General features: G+C 42.3%; 1 protein-coding gene across 7 annotated transcripts in view; it reads right to left on the reverse strand.

The window, feature by feature from the left end:
- The window catches only part of LOC146967177 (KAT8 regulatory NSL complex subunit 1-like), a 41,746-nt gene extending 19,303 nt beyond the window's left edge, over positions 1 to 22,443 (reverse strand). For 2 of the 7 annotated variants that reach the window (XM_085760578.1, XM_085760576.1), the window contains exons 1-3: positions 22,417 to 22,443; positions 21,780 to 21,857; positions 12,313 to 13,834 (exon numbers count right to left, since the gene is read on the reverse strand). In XM_085760578.1, coding sequence (XP_085616704.1) covers positions 12,313 to 13,766 — 1,454 coding nt within the window. In that variant the 5' untranslated portion in view covers positions 13,767 to 13,834; positions 21,780 to 21,857; positions 22,417 to 22,443. Of the gene's footprint in view, positions 1 to 12,312; positions 13,835 to 16,958; positions 17,109 to 17,753; positions 17,875 to 21,779; positions 21,858 to 22,416 lie in introns of those variants that run through there. The other 5 variants (XM_085760580.1, XM_085760574.1, XM_085760577.1 and 2 more) reach the window with 4 other exon arrangements.
- Between the last annotated feature and the right edge of the window lie 2,846 nt (positions 22,444 to 25,289).

Genomic DNA, 25,289 nt, shown 5'->3' on the forward strand with positions numbered 1-25,289 from the left:
ACAGGAAGTGTGCTGCTGAATGCCCGGTCTGTCCTGAACCCTCCCCATCAATTAAAATATATTGAAATCACATTGAAACACGCTGGAATAATAAATTGATAAAGTGAAACTGATCATTTCAGAGGAGATTATTATTATTATTCATCCAGAGAGCCTTTCGAGCATTTCCTCTGCCAGACTGCAGAGGTCAGTGAATCAGCATCACAGCGAGCTCCCAGCTGCAGGCAGCACCACAAAAGCTTCCTCTAATCAAAAAAACAAAAAGCCATCAGACCTGCGATCACTATAAGCACCGGACCGATGTGGAAACGGGCGTGTGTGCCGGGCGTGTGCGTCTCATTTCACTGCTTCGTCCCCCGTGTCAAAGAACCAACGCCAAGTGGGAGCAGAGTACTCCATTTTACCAGTATGACACACAGAATGGGCATTTCAAAGGCAGAGACATGAAGAGGAAAATGTCTGCTCCTGCACCGGCCGCCGCCGACCACAGAGGGCGCCGTTTCATCACAATACGGCCCCGCAGTGGCGGAACAATGAAAATAATGAGTCAGATGGCAGACAAAGATAGACCTTGCACTCACTCCTCTGTGCTTTCTCCTCCTCCTCCTCCCAAACACCCGCCCCTGTTTTCAGTTTTTCCTCTAGAGCTCCACACCAGGACGGAGGAAGTGAAGAAGGAGAAGAGAAGAAGAGAGAGGAGGGACGGGAAGGAAGGAAGAAGAAGGAGGAGGAGGAGGAGGGACAACGAGGGGCTGGGAAGCTCTGGCAAGGCTGGAGGGGAACAGACGGGCTTTAAAAGCAATCTACAGGCCACAGGGTGGAGGAGGAGGAGGAGGAGGAGCAGACACAGATCACCAATAATCCAACAGGCAGGAATCCTGTCTTATTGTGGAGCCGAGCGGAAGAAGCAGAAGAGTTATTGTAATTGCTGCTGCTTCTTGACGTAGACGTTAATGATCGACGGCTCGATCGCCTCCTTCACTTCACTTCAGACTCGTCCACTGCAACAACAACACGGCATCAAGGACACTGCTGCAAAAACACACACACACACACACACACACAGGCTGCAGCTGCAACGTTTCCTTCCTGCTAATAACAACGTTTCCTACTCACACGTCACGGCCTGTTGTTCTGCTTCACATCACATCACATCACGTCACATAAAAATAAAAACAAACCCAAAGAAGCACTGGTTCTTATTAAAAACACCACTTTGCTTTGTTTTTGTTTTGTAGTTTGTGAACGTCGTTCATCACCATCAAACACTGCAGCAGCAACAACAACAACAACAACACCACCAACAACTCTGACGCTGCTGCTGCTCCTGAACGCGACACGCCCCGGGGGCTGGTGCATCAGATCAGATCAATGCACCGCCGCCGTTTTTCATTTGCATCCCTGTTGAGATTCGACTCGACCAACCAAGCAAGGGAGGAGGAGGAAGAGGAGGAAGAGGAGGAGGAGGAGGAGGAGGATGGACGACGACTGATCGACCTGCGGGGAGCGAGGACGGGAGGAGCGAGGTGGGAAAACGATCTCAAGGAGACTCATGAGCTCGGTGACGGCGGCAGGTGAGGAGCGAGGCCGTACAGAAAGGTCACACGGCGGGGACGCAGGACGCCGGTGGAGACGAGAGGGAGGGAGGGAGAGAGAGAGGGAGAGAGGGAGGGAAAGGGAGCAGGGATTCAAACCTGTCAGGTGAATTAAATGAATAAACTCAGCAGTTTCTGGTGCAGGTTTCACCGATAGGAGGAGGACGAGGAGGAGGGAGGATGGAGGCGCCGTTCGGTAAAATACAAACACACACACAGGCCACTGACCTTAATCGTCACGGCAACAGAGGAGGAGGAGGAAGAGGAGGAGGAGGAGGGGTCAGTTCACTGCATTGAGAAATCCCCCCTTCCTCCCTCACTCCGTCCCTCCCCCCTCCACTCACACACACACTAGGATCTCCATTCCCCCCCTGTAACCAGGACATATTTCCCTCCCCCTCTACTCACTCCCACACACACACACACACACACACACAAAGCACCAGCGGCGATCGCCACCACCACCACCACACCGCCGCCGCCGTGTTTCCTGGCCGTCAGCACATTCTCCATTGTGGAGCTTCTCTTCTCTGGACGAAGCGCATACGTTCAACGCCGCCCGCTCGGCTCCTCTATACCATACCGACGCTCCAAAACCAACACCACCTACAACGCCACGCCCCCGCCCCCCCCGCCACGCCACGCCGAGCACAGGCCACACATCCACACACCTGACACACACACACACACAGAGGAAGCACAAGGCGCCTTCAAAATAAGATAACCTATATTCTAAGGATTGACCGATTATCAACAAGCCCGAGATAAAAAAGGCTGATATTCTGCATTTTTACATTAAATCAGCAGGGTTTCTGCAACAAGTAATCAAACAATAATCAATTATCAAATGAATCAACAACTTTTTGGATAATCTAATAATCTGTTTTGAGTAGTTTAAGAAAAAAAGTCAAAATTCTCTGATTTCACCTTCTTCAATGTGAATATTTCTGGTTTCTTTGTTCCTTTACAACAATTAACTGAGTCTCTCTTTGGTTTGTGGACAAAACAGAACATTTGAAGACGTCATCTTGTGGTTTGAGAAACACTGATTGACATTTTTCAACATTTAACAAAATGACTAATCGATGAATCGTTTACATCATCAACAGATTAATCGATAATGTGAATAATCGTTAGTTTCAGCCCTAGTTTCCTGTATATACATTGAGTTGTTGCCGCCACGACTTAATAACCAGGTCGGAGCAGATGCACAATAATAATCTACCGGTTAACGTTACTTTGTAAACTTCCTCCGGTGTCTCGCTTGGTATATCAATAAACCAAGTCAACAAGGTTTTTACAGCCCGTACGTCTCCTCTCTCCAGCGCTGACGTTCTCACTACGACGTTTCTTATTGCTTTCCTTCTGGTGTGGAAACACTGATCAGTATTGGCTGTTTCTCTCATCGATAACTGATGAAGTAAATGTCTTTTAAAACGTGCTCTTTCGGCTCCGATTCAGCCGCTTCTCTGCCTGAAGTCGCCACTACATGTGGGTTGGAGTTTGTGTTATTCTATAAACGTCAGGTCTTTTTTATCACAGCTTTTCAGTAAACTGTATTCAGTCTGATCCCAGGTGTGTTATTCTAAATTTAGACACAAAAGTTTTCATTTTTACTGCAAACGAACATCGGTTCTTAATATCGGTTATCAGTTTCCTTGATCACTAATAATTGGTATCCGTATCTGCCCTGAAAAACCCGTATCGGTCAATCCCTACTACATGCTTCCTGTTTCAAAAATATCATATTCATGTCAACACACAGAGTTTATTTTTAACAACAATTTCATCCTCTGTGGTTCGGCTCAACCCTCCCTCCCCTACTTCCTGGTGTGTGTCATTAAAACTGTGCACGTCGTTACCATATGGACCCACGATTGGCCGATGGGAAGGAGATTAACTTTGTGTGTGTTTGTTTGATGTTTTATTAAGAGGCTGTGTAATTATGTGCAACACTTCACAATGTTTAATGCTCAAGAAGTTAATCTGCTCCTCTTTTTTTCTTTTCTCCGGGCACATGTTTACATCCAAGCGTCAGGAAAAATCCATTTTACTTTATCTCACATTTAACACTTCACTACAGGGACTTTTTCTTAATAAAAGCTGAACCTGACTCATGTTTTACATGAATATACAACTGCTACACTGATTAAAACAGCAGCAGATGATCCTCCCCAGACATGCAGCACAACTCACAATCCTCCAAGACTGGACTGTACCAAGCAATTTATGATTATTCTTAATGCAACACTTAAAAACACAGAATTATAAACACCAGTGCGCTCGCAAACGGAATTTTATGTAAAACACACACACACACACACGTTTTACTCTTTCTTCATTTCTAAAATGAACTGAAGGAAACTGTTGGTGTAAGAAGGGGAGGCAAAAAAAAAAAAAAGCTGAAGCTTCAGCCTGCACCTTTTTGGTCACGGTACATTTGTTGTGTTTCGTTTTGGATTTATACTGCAAGGCTGCTTCTTCATGCAGAAAAGTCGAAAGAAATGGTAACAAATCCACTTTCAGGTTTTCATTTTACTTCATTTTGTCTCTTTCGTCAGTAGATTTCTCCTAAATTCACCAAAAGTTAGTCTGACCCATGTCATGTCAGGTATCACTGTAAAGCTCTCTCTCTCCTGAACAATGATGTAGGCTCCAAAAATGGTCATTTCCTCCGTATCAGCAACCAATCGTAAAAGTACGATTGACAATAACAATCTATTCAATTTTACAGTACAAGTCTTTCAAGGCCGTTTTCTCAAAATGAGTTTTTCTTCAGTCTCTGAGCTAGAAATCTCCACTTCAGCAGCACTTAAAGACACCAAACCTTCCAGTTTGAGCCCTGTCTATATTCTGAAGGTTTTTACTGAGGGGTTTGTTGATATATCATTCACAGCCTGATTTATACAACATCTTATTCCTAAAAACGTGGGGAAATTAAGATTTTTTTAGGGCTGGTGACAGTATTTTCTCATTTACAGAGTGATAAAAAGAGATATCCAAAATCCCTTTTGTAAAAACTTCTGATTCTAATGTGTCAACAAGATAAAACAAGAATTCTGAAAGGGGCTTTATCCATTGTTCAGATTTCGGTTCTGGAAATATGTGCATATTTCATTAGATATTGCCTCATTTACATATCTAAACATAAAATTTGACAAAGCTTGTAATACAAAAAACAATAGTCTTAATATAAGTGATTAACTTGGGAAGTTTCATGGTGATGTCTGTTATTTAAATTGTTTTACCCTATTCACCTGTGGTGTCCCGTAAATTATTGATTGATTGTTGTTTATTTATGTTTAAATCATATGTGTAAATAATGTTTTTTGTCGTATGAACTTGATTTTACAGGACCGAAATAAACTCACTAACTAAACTAAACAGAAGAAGAAGAAAAACTCAAGTGTCAGGAAGCTAAAAAAGAAAGAAAGATAAAGCACCAAAATATCAATGAATACATAAGAGGCTGTGAATTGCAGCCTGTAAATAGCAGCAGAATCTGCAGCCAACCACCTCGTTTCCGTCACATGCTCTTACAGGCAGTGCAGCTCATCTCAACTCTGGATGTGATCACCTGTGCTCAGCTGGTTTTTCCTCTGACACAGAAACACAGCCGCAACTTTTTTTTTTTTTTCCTTTCCTTTAAGTTGAGTTTTCTAGCAGCTCTGAAGTCCGGCTTTCATCTGCCTCCCCCTGTTTTTCCTCACTCAGCTCCAGTTCCTAGTCTCTGCCGGGTTTCACAGATGTGTCATCCTCAACCTCCTAAGTGCTGCTTGTTGATTGAAAACAGGATTTCAATGTCCTTTTATAGTTTAGTTGTCACTGGTGTCTGAACCCTGGCAGAACTGGCTCATACGAGACCGCTAACGTAAAGCAGGCGACTTCTTCTTCTAAAAACAGAAATATTAAAACAAAGTCTAAACTGGATTAACGTTCAGGCCCAATTCAAGTTAAGGGTGTAAATCTAACAATGACATTAGCTACAACTGTGGGAAACAAACACACTTGATTATAGCTTTGACTTTTCAAGTGCATTAGATAATAATTCCCCCCCCACACACACACAGCTTCTTGTTTAAGAGAGCTAACACACCAAGTCCTGCTGCTGCTGCGTTCCCACGTCACATTAAACGAAACCACTTTTAGAAATGAGGCTTTGAAAACCAGTCAGTCATCATTCATGCTCAGAAACGCGAACAAGAGGAAAAATCAAAGCAGCAGCTGTTCTTTTTGTCCTTTTTCTTTCTTTTTTTTTTGGTCTCTAGAGTCAAGGGTTTTCAAACACATTAAAAATTATCTAAAAAAATAAAATAAAAAAAAACACAAAAAGAAAGAAACGTTTCCACAGCCAGGTTTAGTTTAGTTTAGTTTAGTGTGACACAGCTGGTGGTGGAGTTTCACGGGACAGCTGGTTAAAGTCAGTCATCTTTAACAGGAAGAAGAAGAAGAAGAAAACTGCTCGGGAGCCAGGATTGTGAACGAGGCCGACAGGGTGTGGGGCAGGAAAAACTAGAGAGGGCAAATCCAGCCAGAGAGAGAGAGGGAGAGAGAGCTGCAGCAGTCATTACATAAAAGGAGGGGGGTTATGTAACGCCTGTGGGTTCGTGTTGAGGAACTTGGGCCGAGCTAAACGCATCCAGATGTGTCAAACAGGACTGAAACCTATACACGGCACACTCATATACACACGTATACACACACACACACACACACACTGATATATACACTACACACACACACAGGGCAATGGAAAGAGAGAGAAAACACAGAGTCAGACTGCAGAGTAATGCTGAGCCATAAGCATGAAAGGCACGCTGTAGTCTCAGCCAACCTAGTTACCCTAATTCACGAGCGGCAGGCAGACAGGCATTTTAACTGTCCTATTGCATAAAGATCACACGGCCGACATGGACTCATGTGCTCCTCCTCCTCCTCCTCCTCCTCCTCCGTGTGGCTTCAGCCTCAGCTTCAGCTTCATCGTAAACCTGCGAGCCCTTTCACTGCCGGTCAGGAAGCTTAAAAAAAAAACCCAACAAAATCCAGACATTTTCATTGTTCTGTCCGTCTACTCTACGAGTCGAGTCCCCGTTACGTAAGATCTGCGATTTCCTGATGAGCATTATTGTCGTTGCCTCAGAAACAAGAAGCAGTGCCCACTCCTTTCTCAACGCGGAACAACCCGTGCTCCATGTAACATGCCTAAATAACAACAGGCCTCCACCATGTGAATATGCAACTCCTGCTGCCTGCCTGAGCCACTTCTCCCGATTAATAAAAACCGGTGTTAACATTCATTCGTGGAGCCGGCAGCACCCACACTCTGGGTTTAGACGGGCCTTTGTGGACGTCACACACACACACACACACACAGACACACACACAGACACACACACACACACAGGCTGGAGCAGAAAGGGCCCTGCAGCATGAGCACAGCAACAGATGTTGGCCGGCCACCAATCCCTCTGAGATACGGGAAACCACGTCTACAGTACGGAGACGGGGATGACAGGATTAGGTGTAAGCAAAAGACGCTGCTGCACACACACACACACACACAAACAAACACACACAACCACACACACACACTGAGCTGACGTTAAATAATTGAGGTGCTGGTGTCTGAAGACGACGACATCGACGACGACAGGGACGTTACTTTGTCTGTAGTGTTGTTGACTGGTGCGGAGCTCTAAGCCATTAATTGGTAACTGAGACAAAATGTCAGTTGTGAAAATGTGGCATTATGGTTAAACGCACACCACACACACATACAGACGTACGCATATACACACACTACTTCCTGGAAGATTAGCGTGATCACAATGAGCTAAGGTTTCTCCAGGATGCTGCTGCTGCTGCTGCTTATGGAGGCGTTTACAACATGATGTAGGATTTCTACTAGGCGGCACACACACACAATAATTATTACACTGCTTACATGTGTAACCGCACGGCAAACACACACTCTACAGGGCTGCAGACATTTTGCCCCTAAAATTTGAGACAGTGCAGGTGCAACCAGTAAATTTATAGGTTTGTTGTTGTTTTTTAACACCAGTGAAACATGAAAGGGGCGATCGTTTTATTCTATTCTTGTAAATAACTACACATATTCCTGAAACATTTTGGGACATAACTATATATGTTTTTATATCTCTATATTTGCATATTCTTCTACATTTGTACCTCGTATGTTACAAATGCTGCTGTAACTGTTGTGTCTCATGACTCAAAGATGATTGTATCTGTCATTACAGGACTGAATGAAGAGGAAATGTGAATATTTGCCTTACAAGTTGATTTACAGTGTGCAAACCATTTTAAGTTAGGGAGCGACTATGATCCTCGTACAAAAAAAAGTGAGCCTGGAGCCCTGCTCGCTAACCTATGCAACTATGGGATGCTTTTGGAGAACATCTGAGAGAATTAACTCGGCTCTCTCGGTCTGCTCTGTCACACTGTAGTGAGAAATAAAGATAAAAAAATAAATAAATGAAAAAACACCCTCTTGTTCTCATGAAACATGACTGAACTGGCTGTGAACTGCTCTCAGGTCTGCGTTATTATTTTATGAGTGAAAGAAAAAAAAACAAGACGTTTTGTTTGTTTCACAACTTCTACATGAGGAGGGCAACGGCTCCGTGTGTGTGTGTGTTTCAACAGGCTGTTATGAGACTCAGCATCTGAAACAGTCACTAATTAATCAGCAATTTCTCCCTAGTTGACAACTTCACACATTACCCTTTTGTGTGGTGTTATAACTGGAGAACAGTTACACACACACACACACACAAGCTGAGGGCAAAATGACCCAGTGTAACACAGTTAGCATTAACAACATCTGTATTTGGTTCTGGTTGAGTTTCTCTTTAAAAACAGCTGTAGAAAAGGAAACAAGGACTTTACACTGGAAGAAGAATAAGAAGAAGAACATGCAGCAATGTTGTTGTTAATCATTGCAACATATAAAAGCAATAAAAACAAAATAACAAGCCCTTATATCTATGGAGAGGGTTCATTGTACACGCTGACAAGTTCACAGTTGTTAGCAGCGGTGACTCAGGCAGAAAGAAGCCGGCATTGCTTCATGTTTACGACGGTTGGCCAATGGAAAGGTTTCATGGTAAAGCAGGAACGAGATGCTGAGTCCTGTTTGTTTTTTTGCTACAGCGAAGAACAAGAAGACGACGAAGAGTTGCGTTTGCAACCAGGAACTTCTGCTGTTGGTTGTTTAAATAAAAAAGAAGGAAAAGGTTCAGACGACGATGCTGGTTCAGGATCAGCGGTGACTGTAATGAGGATGGAGGAGTCGTGTTACCGTTGTTGTGCAGACTGACTGAGCCCAGCCGCCCTGCCCCCGGCTCTGTCTATCACCTGGATAATCTCTGATGCTTTTGTCAAGAATGTAACTAAACTACATGTTAGCAGTAGTAATAGTAGTAGTAGGTTTGTGTTACTACAGTACATCAGCTGCGAGAAAGACGATTGGTCCACTTGGCATCTGCAACCAACCATAGCCATTCGCTATTAATTAGGGCATGAATATAATGAGACAATTACTGGAGCTATGTAAAACATGCACAGCTTGATCAAATACAACATGTATTCTGAAAAAATAAAATTAAAAAAAGAGGTCAAATCTCAGGCTGCAGTAACACCTGGATGACCTGGAAGCTATGATTCTCCGTATAGCTGCCAGATGTTGTTGTTATCATTATCATTATTATGAGGACTTCATTCACAAAAATGTAAATATAAACACTCCCGACCCCGACACATTCAGGACGAGAGCTCATGAATTCACAGAAATAAACTCATATCATCACATTTTAATCATTATATTCCTTTAAATAACAAATCATTATATAAGCATAAGTGTCATCTGCCATCCTCTCCCTCAGGTAACAGATACTGACAAATCTCCTTCACTACTACAAGCACACAGGAACCACACCATTATATCTAAAGTATGTTTACTACTGTAATAGCAAAAAGCAGCTACCGCTCTCCTTTTCACTTTTTTAACAATAAAAAGGGTTAGGTTTTCAATAATGACTCATCTGATTACATAACATAAAATGTATTGATCTGACTCAATATTAAAGGACTTGTATCAGGATAAGGAGGTTATAAAAGAATAGATTACATGGCCAAATTGATTTGATTGCTTTGGATGCAGCTGTTAATCTATGATCAGTCCTGTCCATCCACAATAGCACATTGATGGTACATAGAAAGAAAACAATGCTAGAAGGAAAGGCTTTGATTGTCTGTGTGTCAAATTATGATTCAAGAATAAAGAATGTGAGCGGGTTTGATAAAAAAAAACGGAAATTGTAAAGTGACGGCTGTTCTTTTCCATGATCAGATTCCCTTCCTGTGAAACTTCCTCCTTGTAACTTTCTCCTTCGCTTCTATATTTCACCACCAGACGACTGACAGCCGTTAACAAGAATACAACAAACACTACACACAACTGTGTTTTTGTTAAATGTTACTTCCTTTTATGTTTTTCTAAAGGTTTTTTTTTTTTAAGGGAAAAACGTGTCCAGTTTGGTTTAAAGAGTTAAAGATCTGATGTAATAGGCCCGGTGGGAATTTACCAACCCAAAAGAATTCTTTGTCTGAAACCGGTGTTTACATAAACTCCTCATTATCACTTATCAACCTCTCTCAGGCCACATGAACGTAGCTCTCTCTGTCCCTCCTCCTCAATCTGCTCCGACGCTTCCTCCTAAAAAACCTTGAACCGGACGAGTTTAAGTTTGAATATTTTTCAACTTTTCGATTCATGCTGGCAACACACACACACACATACACAGAGCCAGACACACACTTCCTGTTGTTCCAGTTATGAAGATATTTAGGTCAAAGGTCTAAAGTCAACACAGTACAGGATAAGAAAATCTGTGTTCTTAGCTGCTGCGTTAATAATCTACCAGATCCTACACAGGTCAGTTAGTCCATTACCACCACCACTGCTGCTGCTGCTGCTGCTGCTGCTGACCCACCCACCTGCTCTGGGTTTGTGTGTGTGTGCCTCTTTCCAAACACTAATGACACAGAAATGTGGACTCTGATGTGAACTTCCCATGGAATACATTAGCAGCAGCCCAGAGTCCTGCTGGGATAAAACCTGACATCACAACGGGGGGAAGGGCAGCGTGTGAAACCATGAAACCTGCACCTTCCACCAAAAACAAGAAAAAAACACAACCACCACCACCACCATCATCATCATAACCATCACGATGATCTTTAAAATCTAAACATTCGCCGGCTCCGTGGGCGCTCACTGGTTCGCCACCCTGCAGATAGACCGAGCGTTCAGTTTCAGCCTCGGCTCCTCTCAGGAGGAAGCGCCGCTGTGTGACGACCAGAGAGAAAGAAAGAGAGAGAGTGAGAGCTTTTTAACTTTCAGTCCATTCGAGCCTGAGCGTTCTCCACAGGATGAGAGCGCCCACACAACGATAACTCGCTCCCTCTCTCTCTGGGCGAATGGTATCTCTCTCTGCCCCCTCCCTGGAGTTTGACCCAACCACTACTAAAGGCAGACCAGGCAGTTATAATTGTCATTAGCACCTGCTGCTAGCGCCGAGCAGCAGCAGCAGCAGCAGCAGCAGCAGCACATTGCAGACCTTTATGGGCAGTTGAAGAGAGTTAATGTGGGAGCAACAGACCGTTTACAGGTGCATCTCAATAAATATGAATATCAGGGAAAAGTCTATTTTACAGTAGTTCAAGTCAAAAAAAGCCCCAAACAAGTTATGGTGTGCATTAGGGGTGTAACTAACGATTATTTTCATTATCAATGAATCTGTTGATTATTTAAACGATTAATCGATTAGTCGTTTGGTCAATAAAATGTTGAAAAATGTCAGTCAGTGTTTCCCAAACAACAAGATGATGTCCTCAAATGTCTTGTTTTGTCCACAAACCAGAGAGAGATTCAGTTTATTGTCATAAGGACCAAAGAACCCAGAAATATTCACATTTAAGAAGCTGAAATCAGAGAATCTGGACTTTTTTTCTTTAAAACAGAACTATTCTAACCGATTATATGATGAATCGATGAATAGTTGCAGCACTAGTGTGCATATAATTGGACATACTTTTCAGAAAGCCAACCAGGGCTCCAGTCTGACCATAAATGGCGGCATTTTGCCCCTAAAATGTGAGACAATGCAAGTATATTTATCATCTACTTGCGCATGTACAACCGGTAAACACTGGAAGAACGACTCAAATAATCTGTAATCTGTTATTACAGGAGTCAGGACAATGTGTGTGAGGCTCATGAATGAAAAGGAAATGTGAATATTTGCTTTGCATGTCAATTTACTGTGTGCGCCACTGAATTTTCTGCTTGTAGCCCTGCCTTGATTTCCATATTTAAAACGCTTTTTTAATTGATCTTTTGTAATATTCAACTTTTTGTAGATACTGAATTTTAGTTTTTCATTAAATGTGAAGCCATAATCAGTACAATTAAAATGAATTAAAGAAAGAAAGACAGTAAAGGTCTCGTTCTGTGTGTAATGGATCTATATAATGTGTTAGTTCCACTTTTTGAACTGAATTACTGACATAAATAAACTTTTCCCTGATATTCTAATTTATTGAGATGCACCTGTATGGATCAGTTCACACAGCAGCAGGATCAGGATCAGTATCCGGTGGATAAAGTACAGACCTGAACATCTTTACTTACATTTTGACGTGTCGTTGCTCAATGTCGACTCTGCCCAGCTCCTCCTCCTCCAGGTCAGAGTCCCCCCCAGAGCTACTCTCTGTTACGTCTGAGTCAAAGGCGCTTTCTGCCGAGTGGAGGTTGGCCGACCCGCTCAGATACAGCCGCTCCAGCTCCAAGGGCATGGAGCCGCTTTTCAGGAAGCGGCCGAGCCCGTCTCTGCTGTTCGAGGAAGCGTGGCGGCCCGTCCTCCATGTGGCTGTGGGGGTCGTCGCCGCCGCCGCCGCCGTCTCCGATCTGCGGTTGCCGCCGGACGCCAGCAGCCGGTTGAGCGCGGCGTCCAGGAAGCCGCCGAGCTGCTGCTGGATGTGCCGCTCCACCTGTTTGGCCTGAACCACCTGAAGACGTTTGCGCAGGCGCCGCAGCCGGCTCTCGATCTCGGCTTGGCGGCTGCTGTTGAGGAGGGTGCGCTCCCGAACGTGCGCGTCGAGGCTGTCCGAGGAAGAACTGCAGGGGAGAGGAGGCTGCTGCTGCTGCGGCGTGCAGGACGGAGAGCCGTGCTGGCTGCTGCTGCCGCCCGGCTTCTCCCTGTCCGTGGTAGGCGGGTGTGGGTCGGCCTCCTCCGAGTTCACCTGCTCGCTGGGGTTGGGGCTGTCGTGAGTAAAGGGGGAAAGTGCGGCGGACTGAAGCACTGGCGGTTCAAGGTTCTTTCCGTCTGTATTTTGAGAAACCCCAGAGGAATGCTTCTGTTTAAAGGTTCCTTTCACCGGGATATTCCCTGATAAAGTAGCCGTCAAGGTCTCCGAGTCCAAGGGCAGGTTGGACTGGGACTGAGAGTCTGTGGTGGTGGTGGTGGTGGCGGCGGACGACGACGACGGCGGCTTGTTGTCGTTGCCGTTCACCGCCACGACGCAGCCAGAGCCGGACATGGTGGCCAGCTTTTTGGCCAGGCCGTTGACGGGCGCCATGGGCTGGCCGCCTCCGTTGGTGCTGCCGCTCATGAGGCTTTTGAGCTGGCCGCCGGAGAGTTCGATCGCCTGCCTCTTCCTCAACAGGAAGTCTCCGCCGCCGTTGAGCAGCGAACTGGGCAGGATCCTGTGGCTCTTCAACACCGACTGTTTGATGAGAACTCCTTGCAGCTTGATTGACTCCTTGGTTGACGGGACAGGTGTCACATCAGAGCACAGGTAAGACGCCACCAGGGGCTGGAGCTTGCCCACAGAGTCGGCTTGTGGCGACTGCTGCTGCTGTTCCTGGTCGCCGACGCCGACGCTGCTGCAGAAGTCGAGAGGGCACTCTTCGGAGTTGACGGCCTTGCACTTGGCGGGGCCGCTGCTGTGGATGAGGATGTTGCTGGCGTTACCGTTGTTCTCTGCACTGGCCGGTGAGAGACTTGAGGATGGGGCAGCCAGTTTGAAGCGGATGTGGTGAGCTTCGGCTGGGGCGTCGGTGAGAGCGGGCGCCATCGCAGCCATGCAGTGCAGAGGGACGGGCACCGCGGCCTGCTCCACACCACCCGCTTACTGCCCCACCTGAGGACAGCCTGGAGGAGGATACGAATAAAAGACAAAAAAAAAAGGGGGGGGAGAGAGGGGAAGAAATAAAGTCAAACACACAAGTCGAATAAAATGTAAACATTAACATTTACAGCACTGAGGTGTTGGGTGGAGATATTTCCATAAGCTCATCTCACAGGTAATAACCACACACCCAACCACACAGTGTAAACAAACATGTTCAGACACAACCTAAACCATGTTTAAAATCTGATTTAATATAAAAATCCTGGAGCTCTGTAAAAGTTTGAGTGATATTAATGTGTCCAGGATTATTCAGAGTATTATGTTTAAAGGAAAAATTTATATAAAACAGTTCAATGCAGGAAAATGTCCTTTCACATATTTGTGCATCCTACACATGTAAGTGGAGCGTCACATGAAGGTATGCTCTACCTGACAATAAAGCATACAAAACTGAAATACTTGTACTACAGGTTCTGTAAGCCTTTGTTGTGAGTGGAAAACTACCAACCAGCTCCTTAAAAGCCAGATATCATGTCTTTAAAACATAATAATTGGTACAAATATGAAATAGTAAACCCCCCACTAATGTCACCGTCTGATAACAAGTCCAACATACTCACTCAAACACAAACCAAGTGAATGCCTCACAACTAATCTAGTTAAGGGGCTAATCAAATGAACGGGTGACTCATTGACATTTTGCTGACCTGCTGGCTGCCAGGGTTGCTAAAAATGATCCTACAAAGCAACTGGGAAAAACACTTCAGGTGCATTAAAGGAAACATCTCAGATGATCAAGTGTCCTCATCTATTTCTGACCATTAACTAAGCCCTTACTTACATTTCAGATCAAACGTAATCACTGTAATAACAACAACAATGATTCATTTGTCTACACTGAGCCTCTTTTGCTTTTTGGTTTAAATAAAGGCCAAAAAAAGGAAGGAAAAAAAATCATAAATAAATAAATAATGATATGCCCTGACCTTGGAGGGGGGGAGTGGGAGACGCTGACAGTATACATGGGATAACAACAGACATCCGAGCGAATTCCCAGGCCAATAAATAATTCCCACTTACACCCATGCGTGTGTGAACAAGCCCCTCATTGTCATTTACTTACAAGGCCTCCTCTTTAAAAAGAAAAGAATAAGCACTGGAATTCATTTCTGATGAGGCAAGAAACAGGAAAAGCCAATGCAAATTGTCCAAACCCCACTGCCCTACATGTGCCCTGGTAAATCAGTGTGCAGCAGGGCTCCACACAGGCAGTGTAAGTAAGTAGGTGGATTTAGGCCCCAGTATTAGTCCAAAGCACATGATGTCATCCCGACTAGGTTCCTGTGTCAATTTCATCTGAACCTATTAAACCATCCCAATCCCACCCCCCACACACAAAATAATATTGCCAGAAAAATGATCAAATCAAACATCTAAAGATCAGAGAATAATAATGACGTGGTATGGTGAGATTGCATGTGCATCCGTCCACTTTGAGCTTCCCTTCCTTCATAAATAAAATAAATAAAAGCCTCCCTTCAAAAAAAAAAAACACGAGATAAAAGCGAGCTGCATCTCCACGTATCGTCTGCAGGGTCAGATGAATGGAGCTCAGTATTTCACCGCAGTTTCTAGTCAGCGCGCACTACGCCATGTTGGTATTTCCGAAGCAGATTATGCAATGCAATTCATCTACCTAAAGCCGCCCATTCCGCTCCAAACACAGCAGCTGCTACACAGGAGCCACATTAAACCATCTTTAAACATTAAAAGCGTCTGCACTACAGCAACTACGATGCATCACATGCAGTATTATGTTTTATTATTATAATAACAACAATAGCAGTATACCTGCAAAACTGCCTGAGCGTAAGAGATGCGACAAAAAAAACGTCCACATCCACAACGTTAGCCAACCATAACGTAATCACCAAAATGTCTTCCTGATGTTTACAAATACATTTGTAAATATCACATAGACACTGACGCTTCTGCTTCTGCGTTCAAGTGCAATTACGTTATTTCATAATCTTGAACAGCGGAAGATGATGAGTGTTAGTAGCATTGGGCCCGAGTTAAGACAGAAAATATATATATATTTATATAAAAGATGGGAGCAGTAGCAGCCAGCGACCGATCACGACATTGAGGAACCGAAAAGATAAATAGATATCTTGTTAAACGCGGTCACTTTAGATAAATATATACACACACATACTGCGTGCAAATTAATGCGCTTGCCTTGTGGCTAACGTCGTTAGCTGAGGGGGAAAAGCTGCTGATGCAAGAAACACAACCTGCTCGCAAGCTGCAAGCCAACTGCAGTGAAACAGCTCCCTGCCTTCCCTCTTCACATTAGCTCTCATTTTATAGCGTTCAATACCTTTATTTCTGTCTTTATATTCCTGCTAAAGTCTAAAAGGCTTTACGTAAACCTCGTACACATTTTTTTAGTCGCTACGTAACATACGCTCACCTTCCTCCTCTGTGTGATAGTTTCGAGTCAATAACGCCCCACAGTGATCTATATTATATTATTATGCATCAACACAACACATGGGAGTCAAACCACAGCCTGTGTAACATCCACATTTCCTCCCACAATGACATGACGACGACACAAGTCACCTGGTGTGGATCACAACTTATTCTACACAACGCTTTCTTTAAGACCCTAATGCAGAGTGGAGTAGCAAGACATGGTGTGCATTGCAAATTAAGACCACGGAAATAAATAAGTAGAGCTAGTCCTGTTGTTGACGGTGTTGCTAACACAATGCTGTGGGGAAATAGGGTATTAACTACAGCACAGCAGCAGGGTTTTTAGTAAGTGAAATAGTGTGCAGCATTAATGCAGATATTATGTGTGAAGCAGCAGCAGTAGAGAGAGAGAGAGAGAGAAGTTAGAGGGTGGTGTAGTCTATGTGATACTCAGTACACCCGCTGAAAATGCATGAATATTTCAGTGCAGCCACTACGACAAAACCGTCTACAGATACTCTTATGTGCTACAGATATGAACTTACAAAAAACAAAAGCAGAATATACCCACTACAACAAATTAAGACTCCACCAGAGGAGCAGACCTTCAGCCAGTCTAGCCTCGCTAGCTCGCTCGCTAACAAAGAAAAAGGAGGAACCTACCACGTGACGAGGTTGCACTATCCGAGGGAATTTCGGCAACAATCCCCCTGCAGTTTTTTTTCCCTTGGTTTGGTTTTTTCGTGCGTGTGTTATGTGTGTGTGTGTGAAGTGGAAAAAAACCAAAAAAAAAAAAAAAAAATGAAGGGGTTGCTAACTCCAAAAAAAAAAAAAAAACAAAAAAAAAACACACCACCACCACACACACAACACGAGCTCGATCCGATCACTCTGCCATTAATTAATCCACAAGGAAAGAAGGAAAGAAAAAAAAAGAGGCTGACGAGCGAGCGAACGAACGACCGAAAGAAAGAAGGGGAGAAGAGAAGGGAAGGGAAGGGAAGGAAGGGCCGGCCGTTGGTGACAGAACGCAGCCGTTGCTCGGCTTCGTTCGTTCCGGATTCAGGCCAACGGGCGAATCAACGGTCTACACCTTGCTCTGCTCTGCTCTGCTCTGGGCTCGGCATATACATAAGAACAAGGCCCCGTGAAACAACAGTCCTTTTTTTTTTTTTTTTTTTAACTTCAAACGTAGCACAATCCTCGACCGAAAGGAAAAAAAAAAAAACTCCGATCCTCAGTAAGCGGAAGGTAAATCCAGACGGCCCCCGTTTGTAGCGAGCGAGGGCTTTTTCTCTCGTTTTAGGGAGAGAGAGACGCTTAGAAAATGGCGGCTAGCTCCGCTCCCTCGGATTTGAGTCTGACAAACATAGAAGTGCTCTGTGTGTGTGTGCGTGCGTGTGCGTGTGTGTGTGTGTGTTGCTCGCTGGGTAGGCGGGAGACATTTCTCATACTCACCACTAGAGTAAAGGGCAGATAAGAAACGGCAAAGCAAAAAAATAAAAAATAAAAACCTCAAAGGAAGATACCACAGGAGGGCATTGTCTTCAAAACACACGGAAATCTTAATTCTGCACTTTGTTGGTGAATGCATAAAATAAATAAATAAAATAAAAAGGTGTTGCAGGTGTTTGAGACGTTTAAAGGCCTCCTGTCACCGTGGGGTGTGTTTTAATGACTATTAAAGGCCCTTTTTTTCCCTTTTCTTTTTTTTTAGTACCACTCACTTAATGTAATTTAATACTAGTGTGTGTCACCATCATACGTCCAAAGTATGTAAATACAACAGATGATAACTAATAAAGACAAGGTAAAGTAATCAAAACATCTGATTTTATGTCACATTATTTATCAGTAAATCTACTTTCCGAGTGTTTTAATAAAATGTAATCTCCTATTTAACATTTTCTATAGATATAAATAAGACCTAATCACTAATAGGGCAGAGTTGGTCACTACTATAACTTAAATTTACATATTTTGCCTGCTTGCTTTGTCATATAGAAGACATTTATATCAAAACTTAGATTTAACACCTCAACATCCTTTTATATTATATTATATTATGCCATGTGACTACTACACAGGAACCTTGTGTAAGAGACTATTAGCTCTAAGCTAACTCTGGCACAATGCATCAAATGGAAACATGTATGTTTAATACTGTACATGCCATGGTCCCTTTACAAATAAAAATAAAATAAAAAATTATAAAGCACACTATCACCTGAGGCCTAAGTGAACAGGTCTGATGTCTGACTAACACTTAAATACACAAACCTGCTCGCAGAAACCTGAGATTTGATGTGAATTTTGAGATTATTTCATGACCTAAGTAGCTTTTTTCTTTTTAATCCTGTTTTCCACTTGTCTTGAAAAGGTTTTTAAATCTCTGAAATCAGCTCAGCTTTTATTAATAAGTCTGAATTCACAAAGGTGGTTGTGAGTTTCCCGGCCTGAACTGCTGCTGGTGTTAGCCACCAGAGCTAAGAAGCTCAACAACTCAAATCTCAATTTAGAAAAATCTACATTACTGTTTTTATGCATTAATCCATCCACCAACTCCCAGCTTCTTCTGAGGGTGCAGGTCATGTTGTCTGATTAATTTTATGACAAGATTATTGCATATACGGGCAAAAATATGATACATTTCAACAAATGAATGTAAAAACCTTGTCTTTTTTTTTTTACATGATCATGACAAGTGTATTAAACTACATTCTGTGTGGTACTGACAGAACCTTAGATCAATTTGGTGAACACTGCAGGACTCTGTACACTGTATTAATCAGCTAAATCAATACAGTCAGTGCCTGGAGTGACTCTGTGTTTCTCCTATTTCTCTGAACTACCAGAGCGACCACCACTTTCACTTTGAGAGAACTAGGCCAAGCTGAAACTGCTCGTCTCTCATGTTACTTTTATACAGGAAATGGCTCGCCCACCACCACAGCAACTGTTGTGAACATGCAGCCGGCGGCCACAAGAAGGCGCCCTTTCATCACACGAACGTTAAATGCAGCCATAATCTAAATATAAATACAAAACCCTACGTTTGTTTAGAAACAAAGAAAAATAAAGTCTACCTCATCTACATCTGTGTAGAAATCAATGTTAGATCCTCTCATCCCTCAAACTGCAGGAGTGGACATGAACAATATAAAGCAGTTTAACACATCAGCCTTTAAAAGGTTGTTTTTGTCTTAGTCATTGTAGCTGGATGACTGTGTTGAAATTGATTAAGAAAAGTGGTGGTTAATGTTTAAATCTACAAAACTTTTATATAAAAGATAAGTAAAAGTATATATATTTTATCCAAATTAGGAACTATCTGATGATAAGATACAAGGTTTCCCCAGCTTGTTGTTGGCTTTAGTATTAGACTGCATTACACTGCACAGATATTATTTTACTCATGTCCATCACCTGTAATCTTAAAATATAGAATATAGAAATACGAGGATGAATAAAGCCGAGTAGACGACTAGAAACTGGCAGGTTACTGTGTTTGTCGAGGTTGTGTGTTAGCGTTCAGCTCCTTGTGGTTTGGATGCAGCGGCTGATAAGAGAATGAACCCTGAAACTTGACCAGATTAGAAATAAAATGCAGAAGGAGATGTCAAAAAACAAGAATCACTCTTAGTTGTGCAGTTTAAAATATTGGGTTTCACTTATTTACTTAGTTTGTTTTTTAAATTTAAATATCATTATAGAGTACTGTTCATTTCTCAGTATACTATATAGTGCTGATTTATCTTTGATGTTTTAGTTGTGGGTGTGTAGATTCAACAGTAACTCATCTATTTATACTTTTTGCTTTACTGTTTATCATGTTTATGTAATTTATCCAACTTGACTTGTAAATAAACAAGATTTTCCCAGAAGATCTGGGTTTTTCCAGAAAACAACTTGTTATTCATTGGATGTTTACAATGCTGTGTAACATCCCCACATGAGTCATTGCAAATAAATGTTTATAATGTACTTATGCATCATTAATTCAAACCTGGTGTTTACCAGAAGAAGGGTTGTGTAAGTAGCAGTTTAAATGAGTTCAGTGCATCTCATCAGCCGGTGCATGTAACGTTCAGTGACGTTCACCACTTTTACTCTTAAGCCATGCAAATGAATGCCTGTCACTTACTTCCTACAGGTCCTCGCATGGCCACTGTACAATTATCAGCTTACTACAGTGGCCACGCATGATAAAAAACGAATTATCAATGTGTGTGTGTGTACGTGTGAATGTGAGAGAGCGACTGCCGATCCATCTGCTCTAAAAATTAAAGTGAATTTGAATTTCGGGTCAAACAGCCAACATCTGTGACAGTTATCCAACGTGCTGTGTTCCTCCTCATCCGGTGAATGGGTAATTTGTTTAAAAAAAACAAAAAAACATCCGTCTATCCATCTTCTCATCCTCCTCCAGGGAACAGTGACATCAGATTATGCAAAGTGGCTTCAACTTGCAGCCCCAAAGCCACATCCTGGTGCTCCTCCTGGTGGAGTCAGGCGGGTTCCCACACTGCCTGGGACCAGTAATCCATCCAACATGTTCTTCGATCTCCCCCCAGTGTCTGAAATATCTCCTCAGGGAAACATCCATGGATCCGCAGCTCCATCTCCATCTCAAGCACAAGAGCTGCTGTTCCTATTTGGATCAACTTATTTACAGTATCCACTATATTATCCCACGGCTGTAGGTGAGGATAACCTGAATCATTATCATTTAGGAATACAGTGTCATGCAAAAGTTTGGGAACCCCTGGTCAAAATTATAGTTAATGTGAACAGTTAAACAAGTGAAAAGACATAAAGTTACACATGAAACACTATTTTGTCATGTTTTTAATCAATATCAGCGTATTATCTTTGTTTTCTACAATTGATTTAGAGTGAAAAAGGGAAACAAAGGAGCAGCCTGCAAAAGAATGGGAAACCCAGGAGACTTGAGCTCTCAGATAACTTTGACCAAGGTATCAGACAAGATATTTACTAGTGATAGTTTCCAAAGGGGGTGGGGCTACTAGTTACTAACTATGCAGGATGGCCAAACCTTTTCTTTTCCTGTCATTTTGAAAATGTAAAAGATGAAAATTAAAAAGAAACAAAAAAAACTATTGTTTAAAATGTAAAGGGAATGTGTCGTCTGTAACTTTATGTCTTTTGGAGATCATTTCATCTTCTCATTAACAGAAACTTTGACCAGGGGTGTCTAAACTTTTGCATGACACTCTATCTTTAACTTTCGCTGAAATGGCTCCTTCTTGACAGAGCAGCTGTTTTAGGGGTCAACCCACCCACCCCAACCCCCACCCAAAAAAGAAAAAAAACAAACTAATTTTCCCCACCGTTATCCATCATATCATCCTTTCTCCAGAAGTGAGGGCTGCTTGCTCATCAACAATGAGGAGCAGCCAGAAACACACAATAAAAAATAAATAAAAGCTAAATGATAAAAATTATTATTATTAAAAGGGATACCTTAAACTCCATTGTTGAAATACTCCATTCAATAATCCAAGGGGCCATCATAATTCCTGTTATCACACGCGGAGACACCTGATAAGAGACAGACGGGACAGAGACACGTTAGTTGGGTCCTTTTCTACACATGTCAACACACACTCAGCCTCAGTAAATAAATAAAGTTGTGAGTTTCAAGTGTTTTTTTTTTTTTTTTTCACGTCCAGCTGGCATGCTAACGCTATCCAGGCTAACCTATCAACCTATAATGAAAAAGTTTTAAACGTGGAATAATATACCAACACCGAGTTTAGAAAAATAAATGTGAGTTATAAAGAGAGCTCCTCTGTTGGTTATGTAGCGAGGAATGCGCTGCCAGTGATTTTAATTGAAGAAATTAAAGAGTTTGTTTCTACAAGCGCTGGTTTCACAGAGGCTAACGCCGCTAGCGGGCTAATGCTAACGCTAACGCTCGTTCTCAATGACTACCGATTATTTTTAAACGTTTAACAGATAAAAACGTAAGAAGAAAACTGGACCTTGCTCGCAGCGGACAGCCCGAGCTTTAACCGAATGAGTGTTTCCTCCTGACAAGCTGAGCGTTTGTTAATTTTTAAAATAAAAAAATAACAAGACAAAAAAAAATCTTACTTACCTGCTTGTCCTGTTACTAACCGTTTTTACGACTTGACAACAACAACCCGCCCCTCCGCCGCGCTCCCATTGGTCGACGCTTCAAATCCTGGCTTCTCATTGGCTGGCGCGGCTGTCCGTCTTCGCAAATTGCCCCGTACAGCGGAAATGTGGACGAAAGTTCCATAGCACGAAACTTCATTATCAGAAAATATATATGTATATTGCTTTTATTATATTTTTTTCTCCAGTTTCACAACATCCCCGTTGTTTATAAACGGCCGCTTTCACTGCGCCGTTTTAACACAGTTGTTTACACCGCTCACATGCTAGCTACTCACAGCCAGTCTGATGCATAGTCCATAATAAGTTACTACAATAATATCAAATATTGTTACTGCTGCGTCTGCACGACTTTTACTTAGAAACGAGGCGCAGGTTCTCACAGCAGCACACAAAGCTCCGTCAGGGCACACGGAGGAGAGCTGCAGGAGAGTTTCATCAATATGCTTTCACTTGATCTAATTATTTTTGCATCTGATGCTAAACAGGTTTTTGTTGTTGTTGTCAGAGAGATGTGGACGGCCCAGGTCTCTGGGTGTGTGTGAGCCTGCAGGACCAGGAGGAGTGAGGTGAGGAGGAGACACCTGAGCAACAAGAGGAGAGTGGAGGAGCTGAGGCCGGAGCAGGTGGGACAGGTAAGGAGGGAGGTCAGGGTGGAGGAGAGCAGGCTGGGAGGAAGAGGAGGAGGAGGGGGAGGAGGAGGTCCAGGAGACGGGGGCTGAGAGGCCCCGAGAGCTGGACAAGTGTCCACTCACTCAGTCTGACCCCCACCCCCCACACACATACCCACACACACATATCCACACACACACACACACACACACACACTCAGCCACATCCACAGCTCCACACCAGGTGAAGACGATGGAGTCCCAACACATGTGCACAGGCCTGAATCATAAATATATTATTTAACATTCAGATCTAAAGTAAAAACACACAGAGAGGAGCAGCTCATCTCTTCTGATTAATAAATCATCATTAATCAGAGCTGGAGGAAGAACTAAGAACTGAGACCAGTGATTTTACCTTGTGAATTGTGTCCACAGTGTCTGCTCCGAGTTGCACTTCACTGTTGTTCTGCTCTGAACTTAGTATTTATTTGTTAATCGTTCTGAATATTGTTTATGTTTATTAGGATGTGTTACTGTCACCGGCCTCCCTCACAAAAGACCTGGATTATTTGGTTAAATAAATACTGATGAATCAAATATTTATTATAGTTAAAGTATACCAAAAAAAATGAAAATGCTAAAGTACAAGTAATAAAACATAAACACAGTGAACAGACTCAGTGCAGAAAATGTCCTGTCATACTTTTATATTTCAGGTTATTAGATGATTATTTCTCCTGCATTAATGCAAAAAGTGAAATTTTACTTTATAATTAGTTGGAGTTGACGTCACTGTAATTATTCTGGACCAGGCTGCAGAGAGTTGTTATTTTCATTATGTTTTAATCAGATGATTATTTTCTAAATGAGTTGTTTGGTTTTTAAAAAGTGTAAAAACAGTGAGAAAGTCGCTCAGAGTCAGAAGAAATACACACACACACACAGAGCTGTGTTTAATCTCATTAACAGGACAAACCAATTCAATACTAAATAAATATATGAAATAATTAAAAGAAACAGCGACAAGTATTTATAATGGAGACGTTAAAGATGTGATGTGTTTGATGTTTCTGTATGAAAATCTGTTTAAATCTTCATTTATATAGTTAATTCTCCAACACGTCAGCTACGTTTGTACAGTTTGTCTTTCATTTATAAACAAGCATCATATTTTATAAACTGTTCACATGATGACTGAAATATTACTCAGTTATTTGAATATTTGCAGCTGCTTTGATGCGTCTTGATTTGTTTGAACGTGAACAAGAGACTCAGACTCACAGTTTGTAGAAGGTCGAATATCTAGTTCAATAACACGTCTATTATTGTAATTAAACATAAAATCAGAGAGTTTATTTTTAAGACTCAAATATTTGTCGACTTTTTTAATGCTTGTTTTGGTTTTGTTTAAACTCTATAAACCATTTTTTGGTTCAGATTTGAATAAACTGAGTACGAATAAGAACAATGATCAGAGATGTAAAAAAGCACTGAAGTTTTCAGGGCTAAGGGAAAATGTTTCTTTACGCACGTTGGTCAGATCTCTCAGTTTTAGCAGCTCAGACTTTTAGTGAAGAAGGAAAACTAGGAAAACTAAATCTTCTTTGAGGAACACGTCCCAAAAGTTTCTAAAATGAAGAATGAGACAGTTTGATCTGTGGTAAATAACAAAGAACTGGAGCTAGTCACATGATATTTTCTACTTATTCATTTCGCTGTGTACACTCATATAGGAACAATAGGCCTGTTTGTCTGTGTGTTTATGTGTTATGTGTGTCGGTCAGTGTGTGTGTGTGTGTGTGTGTGTGTGTGGACATGGCCAGTTTGTAAACACACATCATGAGCTGTAATAACTGTGCTGTCAATCATCCTGTAGTGTTTACACTGGGCTCTGGGCTGGGAGGGAAGGGAAGGGAAGAAAAAAAAAACATGTTAAAAATGAGCAAGACGTGAATAAATGTGTCATAAACATCATTTGACACAGTAAATTATAAATAAAAAACTGAATATCTGATATAAAAACATCCAACCAGAGGATGATTAAAAGAAATACCAGGAGGTGATTGATGTTTTTTTTATCTGACACATGGATGTGATGTGACGTTGGTACGGAGGCTCTGAGGGGACAAGATTCATGTTGACGTCCAGGAGGTCGTCAGGTCACGTTAACGTCCGATTCCTCCTGTTCTATATGTCGCTTCATATTCACTTTAATCAA

The sequence above is a fragment of the Trachurus japonicus genome, chromosome 19 (genome assembly GCF_045865225.1).
Source record: "Trachurus japonicus isolate A0001 chromosome 19, Traja_1.0".
Classification (NCBI taxonomy): domain Eukaryota; kingdom Metazoa; phylum Chordata; class Actinopteri; order Carangiformes; family Carangidae; genus Trachurus; species Trachurus japonicus.